The sequence below is a fragment of the Anser anser genome (assembly GCF_964211835.1).
Source record: "Anser anser genome assembly, chromosome: 15".
NCBI classification, from domain to species: Eukaryota; Metazoa; Chordata; class Aves; order Anseriformes; family Anatidae; genus Anser; species Anser anser.
This window is the reverse complement of record NC_139736.1, coordinates 3,953,208-3,970,403: the sequence shown is the minus strand read 5'-3', so window position 1 is coordinate 3,970,403 and position 17,196 is coordinate 3,953,208. Positions and strand designations below refer to the sequence as shown.

At 63.6% G+C, this 17,196-nt stretch overlaps 1 protein-coding gene across 1 annotated transcript; it reads right to left on the bottom strand.

Annotated features, from left to right (window-relative positions):
- Positions 1 to 892: 892 nt before the first annotated feature.
- ACTB (actin beta) lies at positions 893 to 5,723 on the bottom strand. The gene is made up of 6 exons (XM_083800705.1): positions 5,568 to 5,723; positions 3,985 to 4,113; positions 3,422 to 3,661; positions 2,451 to 2,889; positions 1,950 to 2,131; positions 893 to 1,624 (listed from the first exon to the last, which is right to left on the bottom strand). The coding sequence occupies exons 2-6, from the start codon at positions 4,105 to 4,107 to the stop codon at positions 1,481 to 1,483; spliced, it is 1,128 nt and encodes a 375-aa protein (XP_083656831.1). The 5' UTR covers positions 4,108 to 4,113; positions 5,568 to 5,723; the 3' UTR covers positions 893 to 1,480.
- Positions 5,724 to 17,196: the final 11,473 nt, after the last annotated feature.

The following is a 17,196-nucleotide window of genomic DNA, read 5'->3' as shown; positions in this document are numbered from 1 at the left end:
TGACGCTGCAGCAGCATCAGGCCAGGCAAAGGATTAAAGAGCCCATGGAGCCTGTTCCCTGCCTTTCATCTGCTACGAGCGTGACACAATCGCAGCCATTAGCTCTTCAAAGCCAGGCAGGCCGGAGGAGCCTCGGGAAGCCAGCACACCTGCGAGCCAGGCTCCGAGCTCTGGTCCGCCTGGGTCGGGAACAGAAAGCACCACCCGGCTCCACGCTCCCCGGGCCCCAGCACCGCAGCCGTAGGTGTCACCGCACAAGTGAGAGCTCCCTCGCTGCGCCCTTTCCCAGCTCCACCCCTGCAGCGATGTGTAAGAGCCCCGTGGCCCTGCTCCCGAGTCCGTCTCATCCACTTCACAGGCTTTCTCCTGCCTCCACCCAGCGGGCAGCCTGCCAGAGCGTGAGTCTCCCAGCCTCAGCTCAGGCCTCCCTCGCTCCTGGGACATGAGGGGGGTGAAGCAAAAGCAGAGCGAGCTGCTTGGCAGGAGACACCCAAAAGTGGAACAGAAGAGGCCACGCACCTGGTGTGGGGACAGAAGGGGACAGCCAAAGCACCCTTGGCCCAGGGAGAAGCCAGCTGCTCCCCAGCAGCACACTGGGGAGCGAGGGAAGAACACCGCAGGCAGTGTTTGAAGCGGTTGGATGCGCACCAAACCCAGCTCTCTCCAGGAGCACAAGGGCCCTGCCCACCCCTCACCCGGCAGCACACCCCCAGGAGCTGGGGATCTCCAAACTCCTGCAGCATGGCAAGCCCGGCTCCCCCTATCACCAGCAGCCACCTGGCTCCCACCCCAGCGCGATAGCCGACCCCTGCAGCCTGGCACAGTGAGATCAGAGCGGGTACCAACCGTCGAGGAGCGTCACAAAATAAAGAACCACCACCACCAGTCAAGCCTCTATTGTGTGCACTTTTATTTGAACTGGTCTTAAGTCAGTGTACAGGTAGCCCCTCTCTCCCCCGCATACTGGCACTTCTCCTAGGCAGGGGGGACCGTAAAGCCTTCATTCACATCTATCACTGGGGAACACAGCCCGCTCGCTTAACAAATCAAAGAGAAAGGATCAAGTGTGTTTTGTTTAAGGCGGAAGATACAAAAAGACACTTGTTGGATTACATAATTTACAGACAAGCGATTACAACCTAACACCAGAAACTGGTATCGGCTCTTCCAAGCTGGGCTGTTGCCTTCACAGAGGCGAGTAACTTCCTGTAACAATGCATTATAACAATATTTGGAATGACTATTACAAAAAGAAACAAATGTACAATCAAAGTCCTCAGATGCATTGTAGAACTTTGGGGGCGTTCGCTCCAACATGTTTCATTTTAAGACTGCTGCTGATACCTTCACCATTCCAGTTTTTTAATCCTGAGTCAAGCGCCAAAAAAAACAAATAAAGCCATGCCAATCTTGTCTTGTTTTACACGCATTTATGGGTTTCATTTTGTCACAAGGGTGTGGGTGTTGGTAACAGTCCGGTTTAGAAGCATTTGCGGTGGACAATGGAGGGTCCGGATTCATCATACTCCTGCTTGCTGATCCACATCTGCTGGAAGGTGGACAGGGAGGCCAGGATGGAGCCTCCAATCCAGACAGAGTACTTGCGCTCAGGCGGGGCAATGATCTGTGGGAGAGAAGAGTCGCTCAGATGCGGTGTGCTGCTGCGTGGTTTGCTCCTGCACAGCCCTGCAGCGCAGCTAATCCCCTTGTCAAGGCACTCCGAGGTCTGAGCAGGCTTAGGGCACAGCCTCACACACACACCACCCCCACTCGCAGTACAGCAATCCCATTATTCACAGGGCTGAGTGGGTGCCACCCTGCACGCAGCAAGGCTGCGCCACTCCAAGTGTGGTTCCCACCTCTAGTAGTGTAGCTCAGGGCCCTCCACCCACTCGTTTGCATTTCAGCAGCAGGAGGTGTGCCAGGGGGCTCCCAGGGCTCCAGCTTACCTTGATTTTCATCGTGCTGGGTGCCAGGGCTGTGATCTCCTTCTGCATCCTGTCAGCAATGCCCGGGTACATTGTGGTACCACCGGACAGCACCGTGTTGGCATACAGGTCCTTACGGATGTCCACATCACACTTCATGATAGAGTTGAAGGTAGTTTCATGGATACCGCAGGACTCCATACCTACGAGGAAGAAGCAGCCTCAAGTCAGCAAGGGCTGGGGAACACAAAGCCTGAGCAGCTACTGGGGCCAAGTGATAGACGATCACAGCTCTTCAAGGGGAAGGCACTACAGGCAAAGCCACGTCTGACACGCTCAGCCTCCTGCTCTACTGCTGTCAAGAGTCCCCCAAACAGCTCCAGGTTGGGAGGAGAAAGGACTAGGCAGTGGGACAGGGTAAGACCTTGCAAAAAGAGCCCAGGTACTCTGGTAACTGAATCCCCATCTCTAGCTCACCCTAGGCAGAGGGCACACAGGGTCTCCTAAACGAGCTGGACTTACCCAAGAAAGATGGCTGGAAGAGGGCCTCGGGGCACCTGAACCTCTCATTGCCAATGGTGATGACCTGGCCATCAGGGAGTTCGTAGCTCTTCTCCAGGGAAGAGCTAGAGGCAGCTGTGGCCATCTCCTGCTCGAAATCCAGGGCAACGTAGCACAGCTTCTCCTTGATGTCACGCACGATTTCTCTCTCAGCTGTGGTGGTGAAGCTGTAGCCTCTCTCTGTCAGGATCTTCATGAGGTAGTCCGTCAGGTCACGGCCAGCCAGATCCAGACGGAGGATGGCATGGGGGAGGGCATAGCCTTCGTAGATGGGCACAGTGTGGGTAACACCATCACCAGAGTCCATCACAATACCAGTGGTACGACCAGAGGCATACAGGGACAGCACAGCCTGGATGGCTACATACATGGCTGGGGTGTTGAAGGTCTCAAACATGATCTAGGGGAGAGAGAAGGAAAGGCTGAGTCAAACAGAATAAACTGAGGTTCTCGCTACAGGTCTAAACCAAGTCCATGCAAGTGGTTTTACTTTTGTCCCCAGATAAGAGACTCATCTTTGCTCCCCCAGGAAGGAGGGGTGCTTATCTTGCCTGGCCTCCACCCACACCTGCCAGGTCAGAGCCTGAGCAAGGACACCACCGCCACAGGCCCATCCACATGACACGGCAAGGAACAAAACAAGTGCCAGATGAACTACGGTACGGTCACTCAAGGCCAGTAAATGGATTAGTGTCTAGTCAGAAACAGCAGTTAGACAAGTCGCTAGTTCAGTCTCAGAGAAAGCCAGCTTAGAAGAGCAAACAAAACCTGTCAAGGTCCAGCAAAGAGGAGACTCAGGTCAGGAAAGGAAAACCCTGCAAAGATGGCAAAAAGGGAGAACAGTGGTGAAGGCAGAGAGAGGACAACGTGGAAGAGGAGAGCTGGCCTGCAGCAACATCTGCTGTAGCTCCAAGCTCAAGAGTTCTACACACCTGTGTCATCTTCTCTCTGTTGGCTTTGGGGTTCAGGGGAGCCTCTGTGAGCAGCACAGGGTGCTCCTCAGGGGCTACTCTCAGCTCGTTGTAGAAAGTGTGGTGCCAGATCTTCTCCATGTCATCCCAGTTGGTGACAATACCGTGTTCAATGGGGTACTTCAGGGTCAGGATACCTCTTTTGCTCTGAGCTTCATCACCAACATAGCTGTCTTTCTGGCCCATGCCAACCATCACACCCTGCACAACAAAGAAAAAGCATTTAGTTTAACCGAAGGACAAGCCCTGCTAAGCAGGTAACATTTTCCAAAGCCACATCTCTATAATTACTGTTTCTCTTGTGTCGCTACTGTCAGAAAAATCATTCAGTCAGCAGCTTCAACGCATGCTGCATGAAGGCTCCACAGGAGGCTGTGTACTCAGCCAGTTACTGTTGCAGTGCAGAAGCCTCTTGTGTCATACAGGAAATAAAAGGGCTTCTTGCAGCTCGCTGCCTTTAGCAGAAATGATTTCACTGAAGGTCCTCTCCATTGTCTGTAAGCAGCACCCCAGCCACATCGTACCTGATGTCTGGGGCGACCCACGATGGATGGGAAGACAGCACGGGGGGCATCATCCCCGGCGAAACCGGCCTTGCACATACCGGAGCCATTGTCAACAACGAGCGCAGCAATATCATCATCCATGGCTGGCTGTGGAAGAAAGAGAGACGGACCATGAGCACCGCTGGCCACACACCCGCAACCAAACCCCATCCTGCCCTACACCCCACAGGGCTAATCGCGCCCCCGGGTGGGGGGGCAGCAGCCAGCGAGGGGAGAGCCAGCGGTGCGGGGCTCCGCGATGCCTCCGAGGCCTTCCCCACCCATTTCCTTCCTGCCAGAGCCGCACCGCTTCGCCCGGCGCCCGCTAGAGGGTGCGGCGCCTTCCAGATTTCGGCAGCGCACAGATTTGGGACAAAGGAAGTCCCTGCGCCCTCTCGCATTATTACCATAAAAGGCAACGGCTGCAGCGCGCCGCGCCTCGCCAGCCGCCAGCTTTCGGGGGGCCGCCGCCGGCCACTCCCCCGACCCCTCCCCAGCCCCGGGGAGCCCCGCGGCCACTCCCCCCCCAACCTCGAGGCTGCCACCTCTGGGGGGGGCACTCGCCACCCTCTGCCCCTCTCCTCCTCCTCCCGTCCCCTCCCCAGCCGTCACGCCCAAGCAGCCCCGACAGGCGCTGCCCCGCACACCTCCGGGGGGCGGCTTCCAGGCAGCAGCCGCCGAGCCCCCGGTGGTGCCGGCCCCAGGAACCGGCTTCGGCCCTGGGGGGCACCGGGGGGGGGGAGCAGCGAGCCGAGCCCAGGCTCTGCCGGCGGGCGGGGCCGGCCGGGGGCGGCTCCCGGGACATGTGCCCGAGCGGTGCCGGCCCTGCCCGCACACGGGGGGCTTCTCCCCCCCCCCCTTTTTTCCCTTTGTTCCAGAGCGCCCCTCGTAACGGGGAGCCGCCCACCTCTCCCACCCCCCCCCAACCCATCCGTTTTCTGCCTGGGGGTGCTGAGGGGAGCCGCCCCCCGTCCCCACAAGGGGGAACGCTGCCCCCCATCCCCCCCGTCCCCACAGGGAGTGCTGAGGGGAGTCGCCCCCTTGTCCCCACAGGGGGACACTGCCCCCCCGTCCCCACAGGGGTTGCTGAGCGGAGTCGTCCCCTGTCCCAACAAGGGGAACGTCGCCCCCACCCCGTCCCCACAAGGGGTGACGAGGGGAGCCGCCCCCCTGTACCCCCGTCCCCACAAGGGGACCCTGCCCCCCCCGTCCCCTCACACACGCCCATGGCAGGGCCGGGGGGGGCAGCGCTCAGCAGACAAAGCCCCACGCCCCAGCCCACTGCCACAAATCCTCTTAGGAGGCGGATTAGCCGCGCACACCACGGGGGAGGGCACACACCATGAAGCCCCCCCACACACCTCCAGCACCCCATCGCCACCCCCTCAGCACCCCAAAGCGCCTCAGCGCTCCTCTCCTCACACAACCCCCCAGGGCTCCCCGGACCCCTCACAACCCCCCACCCCCGACCAGAACCGGGGGATAACGACCCCAAAACCCCACAGCGAGGGAGGCGCGGGGACCCCCAGCCCCCTCCCCCCTTTTCCCCCCGGTCCCCTCACCTTTGGGGAGTTGCGCGGTCAGAGGCGGGCGGGCGGCGGGAGCGGGGCACGGACGCGCGCACGGGGCGAAGGCAGAGCTCGCAGCGACTCCCGCCCGCCGCGCGCCCCGCCTTTTATACGGGCCGCCGCCGCCGCCGCCTCGCCATAAAAGGAAACTTTCCGAGCGCGCGGCCCTGATTGGCCCCCGCCGCACCTCCCCGCCTCGCGCGCCGGCCCCGCCCCCCCTCCTCCTCTCCCCCCCCCCCCCGCGCGCCCCGCCCCGCCTCGCGCCCGCCCCGCCCCGCCCCGCCCGGCGCGCGCGCGCCCCACCCCCCCCCCACCCCCCTCCCGCCCTGCGGAACAAATAAATAAATAAATAAATAGATCGGGGAGGGTGGTTCATTATTTATTTATTTATTGGGGGGCGGGGGCGGGGGGGGGGCGTGCAACGCCCCACCGCGATTTGGCACTGCTTTGTTTGGGGGGGGGGATGCACGGCCCCCCCCCGTTGTCCCTTTGAAGCAGAGTGCAGAAATGGGGAGCGGCCGGTGCTCGGTGCTCGGTGCACGGTGCTCGGTGCACGGTGCTCGGTGCATGGTGCCCCGTGCATGGTGCTCGGTGCGTGCTGACCGTTGCATGGTGCACAGTGCACGGTGCATGGTGCTCAATGCACGGCGCTCGGTGCAATGCACGGCGCTCGGTGCATGGTGCCCCGTGCACGGTGCCCCGTGCATGGTGCTCGGTGCGTGCTGACCGCTGCACGGTGCTTGGTGCATGGTGCTCAGTGCTCGCTGACCGGTGCGTGGTACTCAGCGCGTGGTGCTCGGTGCGTGGTGCTCGGTGCATGCTGACCACTGCATGGTGCGCGGTGCCCTGTGCATGGTGCTCGGTGCATGCTGACCACTGCATGGTGCACGGTGCCCTGTGCATGGTGCTCGGTGCATGCTGACCACTGCATGGTGCATGGTGCCCTGTGCGTGGTGCTCGGTGCATGCTGACCACTGCACGGTGCATGGTGCTCGGTGCATGGTGCATGCTGCCCGGTGCGCGGTGTACAGTGCACGTTGTGCTGTACCCGGTGCATGATGCATGGTGCTCCTGGTGCACGGTGCCCAGTGCCCAGTGCGTGTTGCACGGTGCCCGCCCAGCCCATTACCAGCCACAGGCTCTAGGAAACAGGAACAGAGCCCAGCGAGGCGCTGGTCGAGCAGGGCCGGGCCCTGCCCCACACACCACGAGAGCAAGAATTTGGCTGAATTTGGGTGATTTTCACATCTTCCCCATTTTCCCATTTTCTGCAGGCACCCGGCAGGGGCTGGGGATCGCAGCGAGGGCAGCACCCACAGAGCAGCCGGGGGCAGCTGCACGGGGCCTCGCAGCTCCGCAGCGCTGCACGAGCACGGGCTGGTTAATTAAGTCAATTAGGGAGGCCCATAAGTAAAGGCGCAGCGGCCGCCCGCAAGCTGTTGCCGGCTCGGCGCGCGCAGACGTCAACGTGGGGACTTCCAGTGCCCGCTCTCGGCGGGTCGGGAACGGAGTTGGTGGGGGAGAAAAATGAATGACCAAACCAAAAACGCCTGGAAAAAAAAGAAAGAAAAAGGCTAAAAACGCCCGTTTTTTGTGGCACCCCCTTGGTGGGCATCGCAGGGACTTTTTGCAGCGGGATCTTTGTCGTGGGGATGCTGCGAGGATGGGGCGCAGAGGACGGGGACCTCTGGAAAAATCCTCCCAAATGGAGGCTGGAGCTGGCCTCTGGGCCTCCTGGCACCCGGCCTCGTCCCCCCGCAGCCGGAGGTGGCCGCGGTGACACCCAGCACCCGGCGACACCCCCGGTGGTGCGGAGCGGACCCGCGGGCGCGCGGTGCCGGATCTCGGCAGTAAAATGGGAGTCATCGCTGTTAATTACCTACCTGGCGGGGAATTAATTAATGTTTGCGCTCCGCTTTCAAAGGGCTGGTTATTAATTAGAAGATTGCACGTCAAAGAAGGGGAGCCACGAGGCACGGGTGGCGCTGACGGCGCGCGGCACCCGCTGATAAGGGGTCTGCAGGCGGCCCCGGCAGGAAAACGTCCCACAAAAACCACGGGTTTGGGACCGGGAGCGTCAGCGGGAGGCCGCCAGGGGATGGGAGGCCATCGCTGGATGGGAGGCAGGGAAGGGAATCACGGGGCAATTAGCGTTCCCTTGATTACACAGCGCCAGCCCCGCTGCATGCACGGCTCCGGGATGGGCAGGATGTGGCCCACGGTGCCCAGTACACGACGTGACCAAGCTGGGACCCTCCCGGAGGCCGTCGCAAGAACCGAGAGGAGAGAAAAAGGGGAACCGGGCACGGCTCGGGGAGCACCCCCATCCCCAGCGCCGTGGGGTCGGGAGGGCCCCGGGGGTGCTGGCGGCCACCACCCCGCGGGCAGCCCGGAGCCGGCCGCGGCCCCCCCCCCGTGCCCCTGTTGTGCTTCGCTTCTCCCTGCCCGACCTTGGGCTCGGACAAAAGCATGCGGAGGAGAGGAGGAGGAGGAGGAGGAGGAGGAGGAGGCCGTGACACGGCCGGGCGGCCTCCAGCCTCCCCCTCGTCACGTTTTGCTCTGATTTCTGTGCTTCAGGGTCAGGACGCAAGCTCTGCTTCCCACTCTCCTCTTCCAGCCCCCCGCCGTAACGTCGGTGTGACGGGAGGTGGAAATTTGGGGGGGCCAGCCGGGCTGCTTCGCATCGCCCCAAAACTCGGGGATGTTGCTGGGAGCCTCCCCTCCCTTCCCGCCCCCCGAGGGGAAGAGGGGAAAGGCGCCGGCCACATCCCCTATCGCACGGGCACCGTCCCGGCCCCCTTCCTCTTTTTCGGTTCGGTCCTCGCCGCGTCGGCTCCAGCGGGAATTGGCAGGAGGTGAAAGCCCAGCACGAAGCCCGGGGCTGTGCCTGGCTCCACCTGAACCCCGCAGCCCCCAGCTCCCCCTTTCTGGGCACAGGTTGGGTGTAAAACCCCTCCGCAGCCGCCAGCATCCTCCTCACGCGCCGCATCGCGGCCCCGGCGCTCTCTCATCTCCCTCTCCTCCTCCAAGCCTCGCTCTGCGCTCTCCGACATCAATCCCCGAGGTCCTGGCTCCTTCCTATTGATCTCCTGGGAGCTCCCTGCGATTTACCAGCCCCTCCTGCGGCGGGGCTGAACGCCCTTCGCTTTGCGGAGCCCCACGCACCCGGTGCCGGTGCCCCCAGCCCGCCGCGTCCCCCGGCACGGGCAGGCTGTCCTCACGCCCAGCGTCTCTCCCAGCCCGAGGCAAATCATTATTTTACGTCGTGCTGGAAAACGGCGGAAATCCACCGTTTTCCATCCCCAGGGGATTTGGCTGCGGGTGTCGAAGAGGGCACGGGAGCGAAGCCGCCTTCCCCCCGCCGAGCCCTGCTGCTTCGCTTGACCTTGGCAGCAGGAGCCGGCCCCGCTGGCGGATCTGTTTCCTCCCAAGGCCGTTCCCCAGCTAGGCACGATCACAGCAGCACACACAGAGCCCGCTCAGCCGCCCCGTGCACCCTTGGGGTTTGCTCTCCCCCGGCAATGGGACGGGGCCGAGCCAAGCCCTGCGCTTGGCAGTGCCCCCCGCGGACCCCCCGGTGCCGGGGGTATTTCCTCCAGCTAAAAGCAGAAGGGGAAGAGAAAGAGCTGACGCTCGCCGGGCTTTCTCTGCAAGTGTCAGCCCTCTGACAGCGCTCACGGGGGGGGCCCAAACCCACCCCGGTGCAGCCCTGGGGGGAGCTTTTCCCTAGGGATGCTCCAGGGTTTTGCCACCCCGCTCCGGCACAGGTCGCACGCACCGTGCCGTGCCGCCCGGGGTCTTTTTGACTCCTTAATTACTTTGAAAATCGATTTCTCCCACTGGCTGGCAATAAAGGCGGGGAGGCAGCTGGAGGGCTCGCTGCCAGCGCCGTACCCAGGAGACGAAGCGGGGACGGGGATGGCCGAGCGCCGTGAAATTCGCTTTGATCGCCGCCGGGCTTTGCTGACGGCAACACGCAAAGGGCACCCTCCGTCCGGGGCTGGAAGAGATGGCCCGTGGAGGCAGGGGGAGAGCCCTGCCTTTGTTTTCGGTGCTGGAAACCAAGGTGCAGCGAGCACGGGCGTGTGTTGGTGTGGGCCAGCACCCTGCCAGCACCCTGGGTGCCACCCAGCACCCGGATTTTGGAGACCGCCCGTCGCAAAGCCCGCCGGTGCGGGCACCCGTCCCCGCTGCGTTTCATTGCCCTCTCGGCCCCTTGCCCCAGAAATTTCCACCTCTCCCTCCAGACGATATTTCCGAGCCTGCTTTGGCTGGTTTCACGCATTCCTGCTGGCGGCAGATAAGATCTCGAGAGAAAGTTAAACAAGAGCCGTCGATGCCGTGCGCTAATTGTCACTCCCCCGTGCGCAGCCGGCTCTTCACCGGCTCTGGAGGAGTTTTCCCGGGATGGGAGCAGACCCCACCGTGCTCACCCCGTCCCGTACAGGTGTGCCAGGACCCACGAGGGTTTGTGCTTCGCCCTCCCGCTGCCTCCGAGGAGGTCAGAAGCCTCCTGGTCCAGCCTTCACCGCCGTGGGTGCCCCCCTGTGCTGTTCCACGCAGGGTCCCTGGCCACGAGCTGGTGCCCACCCCGTGGCTGGAGGAGGATTTGGAGGAGATGACCCGATCCCCATCACGGTGACCGCGGGGCTCTGCCAACACCGCCCCGTGGCCACCGTTTTGCATGTCGGGTTTCCCTGCCAGCCCTTGGCTTGTTTGGCCGGGGGGGGGGGACGAGCAAGAAGAGGAAGCGGCAGCAGCCAGCCGCGGTGCTGGGAATGAGGAAGCCTCGGGGCAGCCACGTCGAGGGGTGCTGGGGGGACAGGGAGAAGGGTGAGACCTCAACCACGTCCCAAAGCACCGTGGTGCCCTGCCCGGACCCGTGCCAGGAAGGGTTTTCTCCTGCCCGGCTGGGTCACCAAACACGGGGCATCGCCCCGCAGCCAAACCCAGACCTCCTCCCGCGGCTTTGCGCCCTGCAAAAAGAAAAATAAAATAAAAAGAGGAGGAGACATCGCCTCCCGCCCCGCCGAGCGAGAAGGAGAGGACGGGATGGCGGGGAGCAGAAGGCAGGGGTCCCCCATCCTCGCCCACCTCCCTGGGCGTGCGTTTCGGTGACCACTGAGGGGCCGCTGGACGCACCGAGCCGGCAGCTCTCGCGCCGCCGCCGGCCAGGGGAAATCAGCCTTAAATGGCAAAACCTGGCTGCAGCGTAACCAATGGGCCCGGCCGGGGGAAGAAGCGGCGGAAACAGGAAACCAAAGAGCAGCCGGGGCCTCGTCGGCGGAGAACGACCTCCTGCCTTCCTCCTCCTCCTCCTCCCCGTCGGCCGTCTGTGTGCCGACAACACACCTGGATGCCGCCCTTCCCCTCCGCCCCGTCTTTGTGCCCGGCATCCTCCCTGCGCCCCAGGCACAGGGGGACAGGGTCTCGTGGGGTCCCTGCCCCGTGCACCCCTGCAGGACCCCCAGAGCGAGGGGCAGGGCAGGAGAGGAGCCCCGCGCCCCCTGCTCGGTGCTGCGGAGTGGTGCTGGTGATGCTGGCTTATCCCTGGGGGGGGTTCGGAGGTGCCCCCGGGAGTCCAGCCACCCACAAAGGGGAGTCGCCGGCGTGCCTGGGTGGCTGCTCTCCCTTGGGTTTGCCAGCAGAGGTGGGCAGGGGGGAGGAATTGCCTTGGAGGACGTCGCAAATTTCCACCCATCCATCAGCAGGCAGCTCCTGCAGCTTGCTCCGGCCTCAAAACGCAGGCGACGCCGACCCAGCCAGCGCCTGGGAGTCACCAAAACCGGCCACTTCTCGGCCATCCCCTGCCTCTTTTGGGGTTTCCAACGCTTTTCCCGCACCAAGTGAGATCACACCCGGCCCGGGAGCCGCACCGCGCTCCCTCTTTCCAGCGACGTCCCTCCGCGAGCGCCCTGCCAGCAGGCTCGTTAGCGGCGACGTGTCATTAAAGCAGCCGTCCCCAAGGGAATTGGCACCCGCTGGGGTATCGCTCGCCTTCTCCCCGGCCCCGACGGGACAGAGCAACCGTGAGAAGTCCTCCCGCCTACCCCGCCGATGGGCAGCGGCTCCCGTCGCCGCAAGGGGAGAGATGCGAAAGCGGAGGGCGATGCTTGGACGCATCAAAAAAAAATAAAATAAAACAAATCTCAGCAAAGTCACGCTTATTCCAAAACCCACGCAGACGGCTGCCTCCCTGCGGGCCCCGTTGGGGCTGGGTTTGCCGCGTGTAGGGCCGGTTCCCGGCTCGCCAGCCCCGGCTCCCCACCCCGTCTGGCCGGGGACGGCAGCACCCGCGGCCGTGGGAGCGTTTCCTGCTGGAGAAGGAGGAAAACCACCCAGCAAGTGGCTCCGGGTGGATTTAATCCCCGTCAGATGTCCTCTTCTGTGAACTCTGGGCGATTCTTTTGAAACCGTTTCCATCCCCGGGTAATGAGAGGTGTTTCCAGCCGGGACGCCCTCCGCCAGCCGGGGAAGCGCCGTCCCCTTCACCTCCCCCTGCGCTCAGACAGGGCGCAACCGCCCCAGGGGACAGGCACCCCAATCCCGTTGCCCTAAACCCAATTTTAAACAACACGACGGGGCTGTGAGGCCCAGCAGAGCGGCCCCAGCAGCTTCCAGCTCCTTGCCACCGGTTTCTCACCCGGGGCGGTGATTTCCACCCCCGAGGGCGATGCCAGCGCCAGCTGCTGCTGTGCGGTGCCACCGGGTCACCTCCGAGACGCTTCCCCTCGTCCGAGCCCGCAGAAAATCCCCTGGGGACAGGGTCTGAGGGTGCAGACCCGTCCGGGAAGGTTTTCCTCACCTTCATCCCCGTGGAGGACCGCCGCCCTCCGTCCCTGTGGCTGCGGGGGCACAGCACGGTCCGTCATCGCCCTGCTCTGTCTCCTCCGAGGGCTGTTCTGCGGGGGGACGAGGGCACGGGGAGGGGTTCTCCAGCCGCTGGGGGTGCACAGCACCTTTGTGGGGCAGGAGAGGTTTTCTCCATCCCATCGCGGCTGGGTCTGGAGCTTGGCTCTGCCAGCCCTGCTCCACCACCCCTTATTTCTGATATTGCACATTCTGGGGGGGGGATGACAAGGAGAAAACCATTTTTCCCCATGCGTTTCCCTCACCCGGGGCTGCACGAGCCCTGCCTCCGGCCAAAGCCAGCAGCTGGGTGCCCTCGGGGACCTCGGGGACCTCGGGGACCCATCCCCATCGCGCCGTTCCCACAGCCCCGGCCTCCGAAGGCTTCACCTTCCCCGCGGCGCAGCAGCGCCTAATGACAGGCGAAGGCTGGTGCCACACCTGCAGAGAGCCATTTTTGGAAGGGCACCGGGGGAAAAGGAACGATTCCCATGTTGCTGCTCTGTAATTAGCATTAATTACCGGGGCTTGTGAAACCTCTTCCCCATTTACTCCGGGCAGCACCTGACGGAAACTGTGGGAATCCCATCCGGCTGAGTCAGCTGTGGGGGGATGAGCCGGTCCCCGCGGGGCACGGGGCCAAATTTTGGGGTTTCCCCCCCCCACCAGCTCCGTGGGGATGGGGTTTGGGCATCGGCAGCCTCGGGGTGCAATGGGGGCTGCAGGGCCGGTTATGACACCAAAGGACACACCGAGCTTGTCCATCTCGCCCTTATTAGTGAGGTGCTGAGGTCTTCCCCACCCAGCACGTCCTGGGGATGGGGGGGGCTTGCGTGTGCCCCCCTTTAAGCATCCTGGCTTGTCCCAGGGATTTAATCACCCTTGCTGCCAGCCCTGCCTGCACAGGGGAGCTTCGGGGCTGTCCCAACACCGCGGTCCCTTGGGTGCCCCAAACCCAGCCCGTTCCCTCCAGCAACGCCCCGAGGCGTTATTAGAGACCGGGGGGGGGGGGGGGAAAACCCACCCCGAAAACCTAACCCTGAGCGATCCACCCCATCACCGCCAAATGGCAGGGTACCACCGGCTGAGTCACTTCATTATTTATTTATTTATTTATTTATTTTTTAATATCAGTGATTTGAATGAATCAGGGCGTTTCGTCATCCGGAGCCGCTTCGGAGTCATCTCACCCTGCCCCGGTGACTCCTCGGTGGCCTAAGGACACCGCCAGCCATCCCCTGCAGCCTCGCCCCTGAACCGGCAGCGCTGAGCTGATAATTAAAGGGAAAAAAAAAAAAAAAAAAAAGGATGGAGGGGCCCTGGCTGCCCCGGGGGGGGCTGATTTCTGCCCAGAAACTCCAGGTACCCCCAGCATCCCGGGGGTCACCCCGCTCACCGCCCCTCAGAGTGGCGGCGGGGATCCCGGGGGCGCAATGCCCAGGTGTCCCCATCCCGCCCCGCTGTGACCCCCTGTCCTTGGGGTGGCCGTGTCACCCAGGCGGGACCCCCGTCCCCGTCCCCGGGGGGACCCGGGCGTCCCCTCAGCCTCCCGGTTGACCTAACCTCCTGGCCATAAATGGAGAGGTTTGAGAGCGCGTCCCGGGGTGGAGGAGGAGGAGGAGGAAAAAAAAAAAAGGAGAATAATGCCAAGAATGCAGGACACGGAGCGAGGAGCGCGCTCCCGGCCCCCCTGCGCCGGCTGGGGGCCGCGGTGGCCACCCCGGGGAGAGGTGGTGGCATCGCCGCCTGTCCCCGTCCCTGTCCCCAGCCCCGAGGGGCACCCAGGAAGGACAGCCGCGCTCTGCTTTTCTCTCTGCCTTTCTCGCCAGCCGCGTCCCCTGCCGTGCCGTCACCTCCCAGCAACGGGTCCCTTTGCAAACACGTCCCCACCCCTGTCACCTTGTCCCCTCGCAGCGACGTGCCTCCCTGCAGAGACGCTCCCCCCCCTCCCCACCAGGCACCCACCCGGTGGGAGAATTGGGGATGTTCCCACCACAGCCCCCCCCCAAAAAGCCCCCCAGAAACTCCAACCAGGCTGGGGCCATGCAGGGGACGGGGACCCCTCTGCCCCTGCGTGCCCAGCAGGTCCCGGCTGCTCGGGCATCCCCTCCGCCCTCCCCCGGGGTGCTGCAAAAGGGGAAACTGAGGCACAGGAGGAACCGCAGCCTGAGCTTGCACCACGCAAATCCCCCCGGGCTGGGATAGGGTGCGGGATGACGGAGCCGAGTAAGGGGACGGGGATGAGATGGGCGCCCAGGGTCTCGCCTCCCCCCCGTGGCCACCAGCCAGCCGGGGAAGCCGCGCGGGGCCGCAGGGGTGGCCTCCGAGGCGGGTGGCACGGAGCGGCCAGGCCTCCGCTTGGGGCCGCATCCAGCTCCTTAAAATAGAAAGCGAAAACACCCGGGTGCCCCGTCCGGACGGGGAGATGGGGGGGGGGGGGGGGCCCATCCACGCCTCCGCACGCCGCCACCGCCTCGCCACCCACCCACCCAGCTCCCGTCCACGTCCCTGCTGTCCCCAAAGGCGGCGGTGGCAGTCCCTAAGGTCAGGGTGGATCCCTTCTGGGTTCTGCAGGAGAATTCGCTCCGGCCGGCTCTCGCTCGAATCCTCCTTAAAAGGAAAAACAGGCGGCAGGTAGCACTGCCAAACTTAGTCATCCCCAGCCCGGCTGGCTGCTGCTGGCGGCTCCGTCAGCAGCCATTTCCTCCCCTCGGCGCGGGGGGGACGGGGAGGAGCGGCCCAGCCCCGTGGGGAGCACCCAGCACCCGGCGGGGACATCGCCGCCGGGGCAAAGGGCCCCGCGTGGGGTCTGCGGGGAACACACGCCCCGGGGCGAGGCCTGGGAAAAGCGGCCAGGTTGGCACGTGGCGTGGTTGTTTTGGTGATAAAAGCGTCACTTTGGGACAAAATAATACAAATAAGCAGCGGGCTGGAGGGGCTGAAGTGGGAGGGCGCACGGGGGCACCTTGGTGCAGCTGGAGTTGGGGGGGGGGGGGGTGAAGCTCGCTGTCCGTGGGGCAGGCGTGGGAGCCCGCTGGAAACACAAAGGGCTGACAGCACCGGGAGAAAGTCCCGGTGCCAGGCTGGCAGCGGGGTGACCCCCGAGCTGTCCCCTCCTTCCCTGCCATGCCCGGGGAGGGACGTGCCACGCGTGGGCAGCGCCAGACGCTGCAGCACCCCGCCTCCCCCCGGCAGCTGGATTTTTGTCTGGGATCCCACTGCTGAGTTCTCCCAAACCTGACGAATCAACCCCCCCGAGAACCACCAGCATCCTAAAGCCCCTGCCCTAAATCCCCTCTTTTGCAACCCGCTTCCAACATAGGGCAGAGGGAAACACCCACAGCACCCAGGGCTCGCGGGAACTCAGGGAACCCACCACCCGCTGCGCTCAGCTGGCACCGGGTTTTATGAGGCTTTTGTGTGCAGCCTGCCTGGCCCCATAAATGATTCACCGGAGAGATAAAGGGACTTGGGAATTTTGCCAACGCTGAGGACACGTGTGGGGCTGCTCCAGTCCCAATGCTGGGTACCACGGTGGGGGCCGTGGCGTGGTTACGCTGCCGCTTTGTGCAGCCTGGGCTCAGGATGAACCAGCACAGTGTGAACGGGCTGGGGAGCACCAGCGGTGCCCGGGATTCCCCTTCACTGGTGGGGATTAAATGGTGCTGGAGCACCCAAATTCCCTTGCCAGGATGCTCACTCCCACCCCGAGCCCAAACCCTGTGGGATTTGTGCTTTGTGCTCACCAGCGATGCACAGACACAAGGGACTGGCCCTGGAGAGACGCAGCCTCCCCAAAGGGAACCCAAAACCCTCCTGCTGCTGCCAGAGCAGGCAGCAAAGCCCCCACCGCCTGCTCCCCTCGGCTGCTTTGTTCGTCTCCATGTTGTCCACCCTGCCCAGGCCTTGCAGAAGCTGCAACACCCACCCGAGCCGCTGCAGAGCGCGGCCGGGCTGCTGGGTGGCAGTGTTGGGATGCACACTGCGCTGCGCAGGGCCGCGCAGCACACGCACGGGCGTGCGCCACGCAGGAGCATGCACACCGAGACGCGCAGGAGCGTGCGCACGCCACGGGGCACAGTCATGCGCCGAGCTGCCTGCTGCACCAGGGGCTGCACGCTGACGTGCACACCTCCCCAGGACTTGCACGCTCCGAGGTGTGTGCAACGCGCAAAGAAGCGCATGCGCCAAGGTGCACGCTGCACCAGGGGTTGCACGCGCTGACACACATTGTCCAAGGAATTGCACGCTCACTGCACCAGGGATCGCGCACGCCGACACGCACGTTGTACAAGGGATTCCGAGGTGGGCTCTGCACCAGGAATTGCACACCCTGACATGCACATTGCACAAGGAATTGCACACCCACTGCACCAGGAATTGCCCACTCCAAGGTGGGCAACACAGCTTTGCGCACGCAAAGGTGCATGCAGCACAACGGATTGCATGCACGGACATGCACGTTGCACAAGGCTTTGCGCACTCCAAAGTGGGACCACGAACTGACCAGTCCCACCACGTCAACCCCACCCAGGCCCTTGCTGTGCCCTGCAAAGCAGCAGCCACCCCCACTTCACCCCATGGGATCTGCGGGGGGCCCCGTGCCTTCCCTGGCTGCTGGAATCCCAGCCTCAAGCACGGTTTTTTTGGACGCGCGCGTACGCCTGGCTCCTGAGCTCTGCGTGTTCACCCAGGACCTCCAACGCCAGCAGGGCTTTATTCTCCTGGCTGCCAGCCGAGCACCTTCGTTACGGCAGGGCTGCGTGATGCTGCG

Excerpts from the sequence above, each read along its gene's own strand:
- ACTB (XM_083800705.1), bottom strand. The coding sequence starts at position 4,107 with ATGGATGATGATATTGCTGCGCTCGTTGTTGACAATGGCTCCGGTATG. Across the intron at positions 3,662-3,984 it reads TGGGTCGCCCCAGACATCAG|GGTGTGATGGTTGGCATGGG; the intron begins GTACGATGTGGC and ends TTTGTTGTGCAG. Across the intron at positions 2,132-2,450 it reads CTTCCAGCCATCTTTCTTGG|GTATGGAGTCCTGCGGTATC; the intron begins GTAAGTCCAGCT and ends TCTTCCTCGTAG.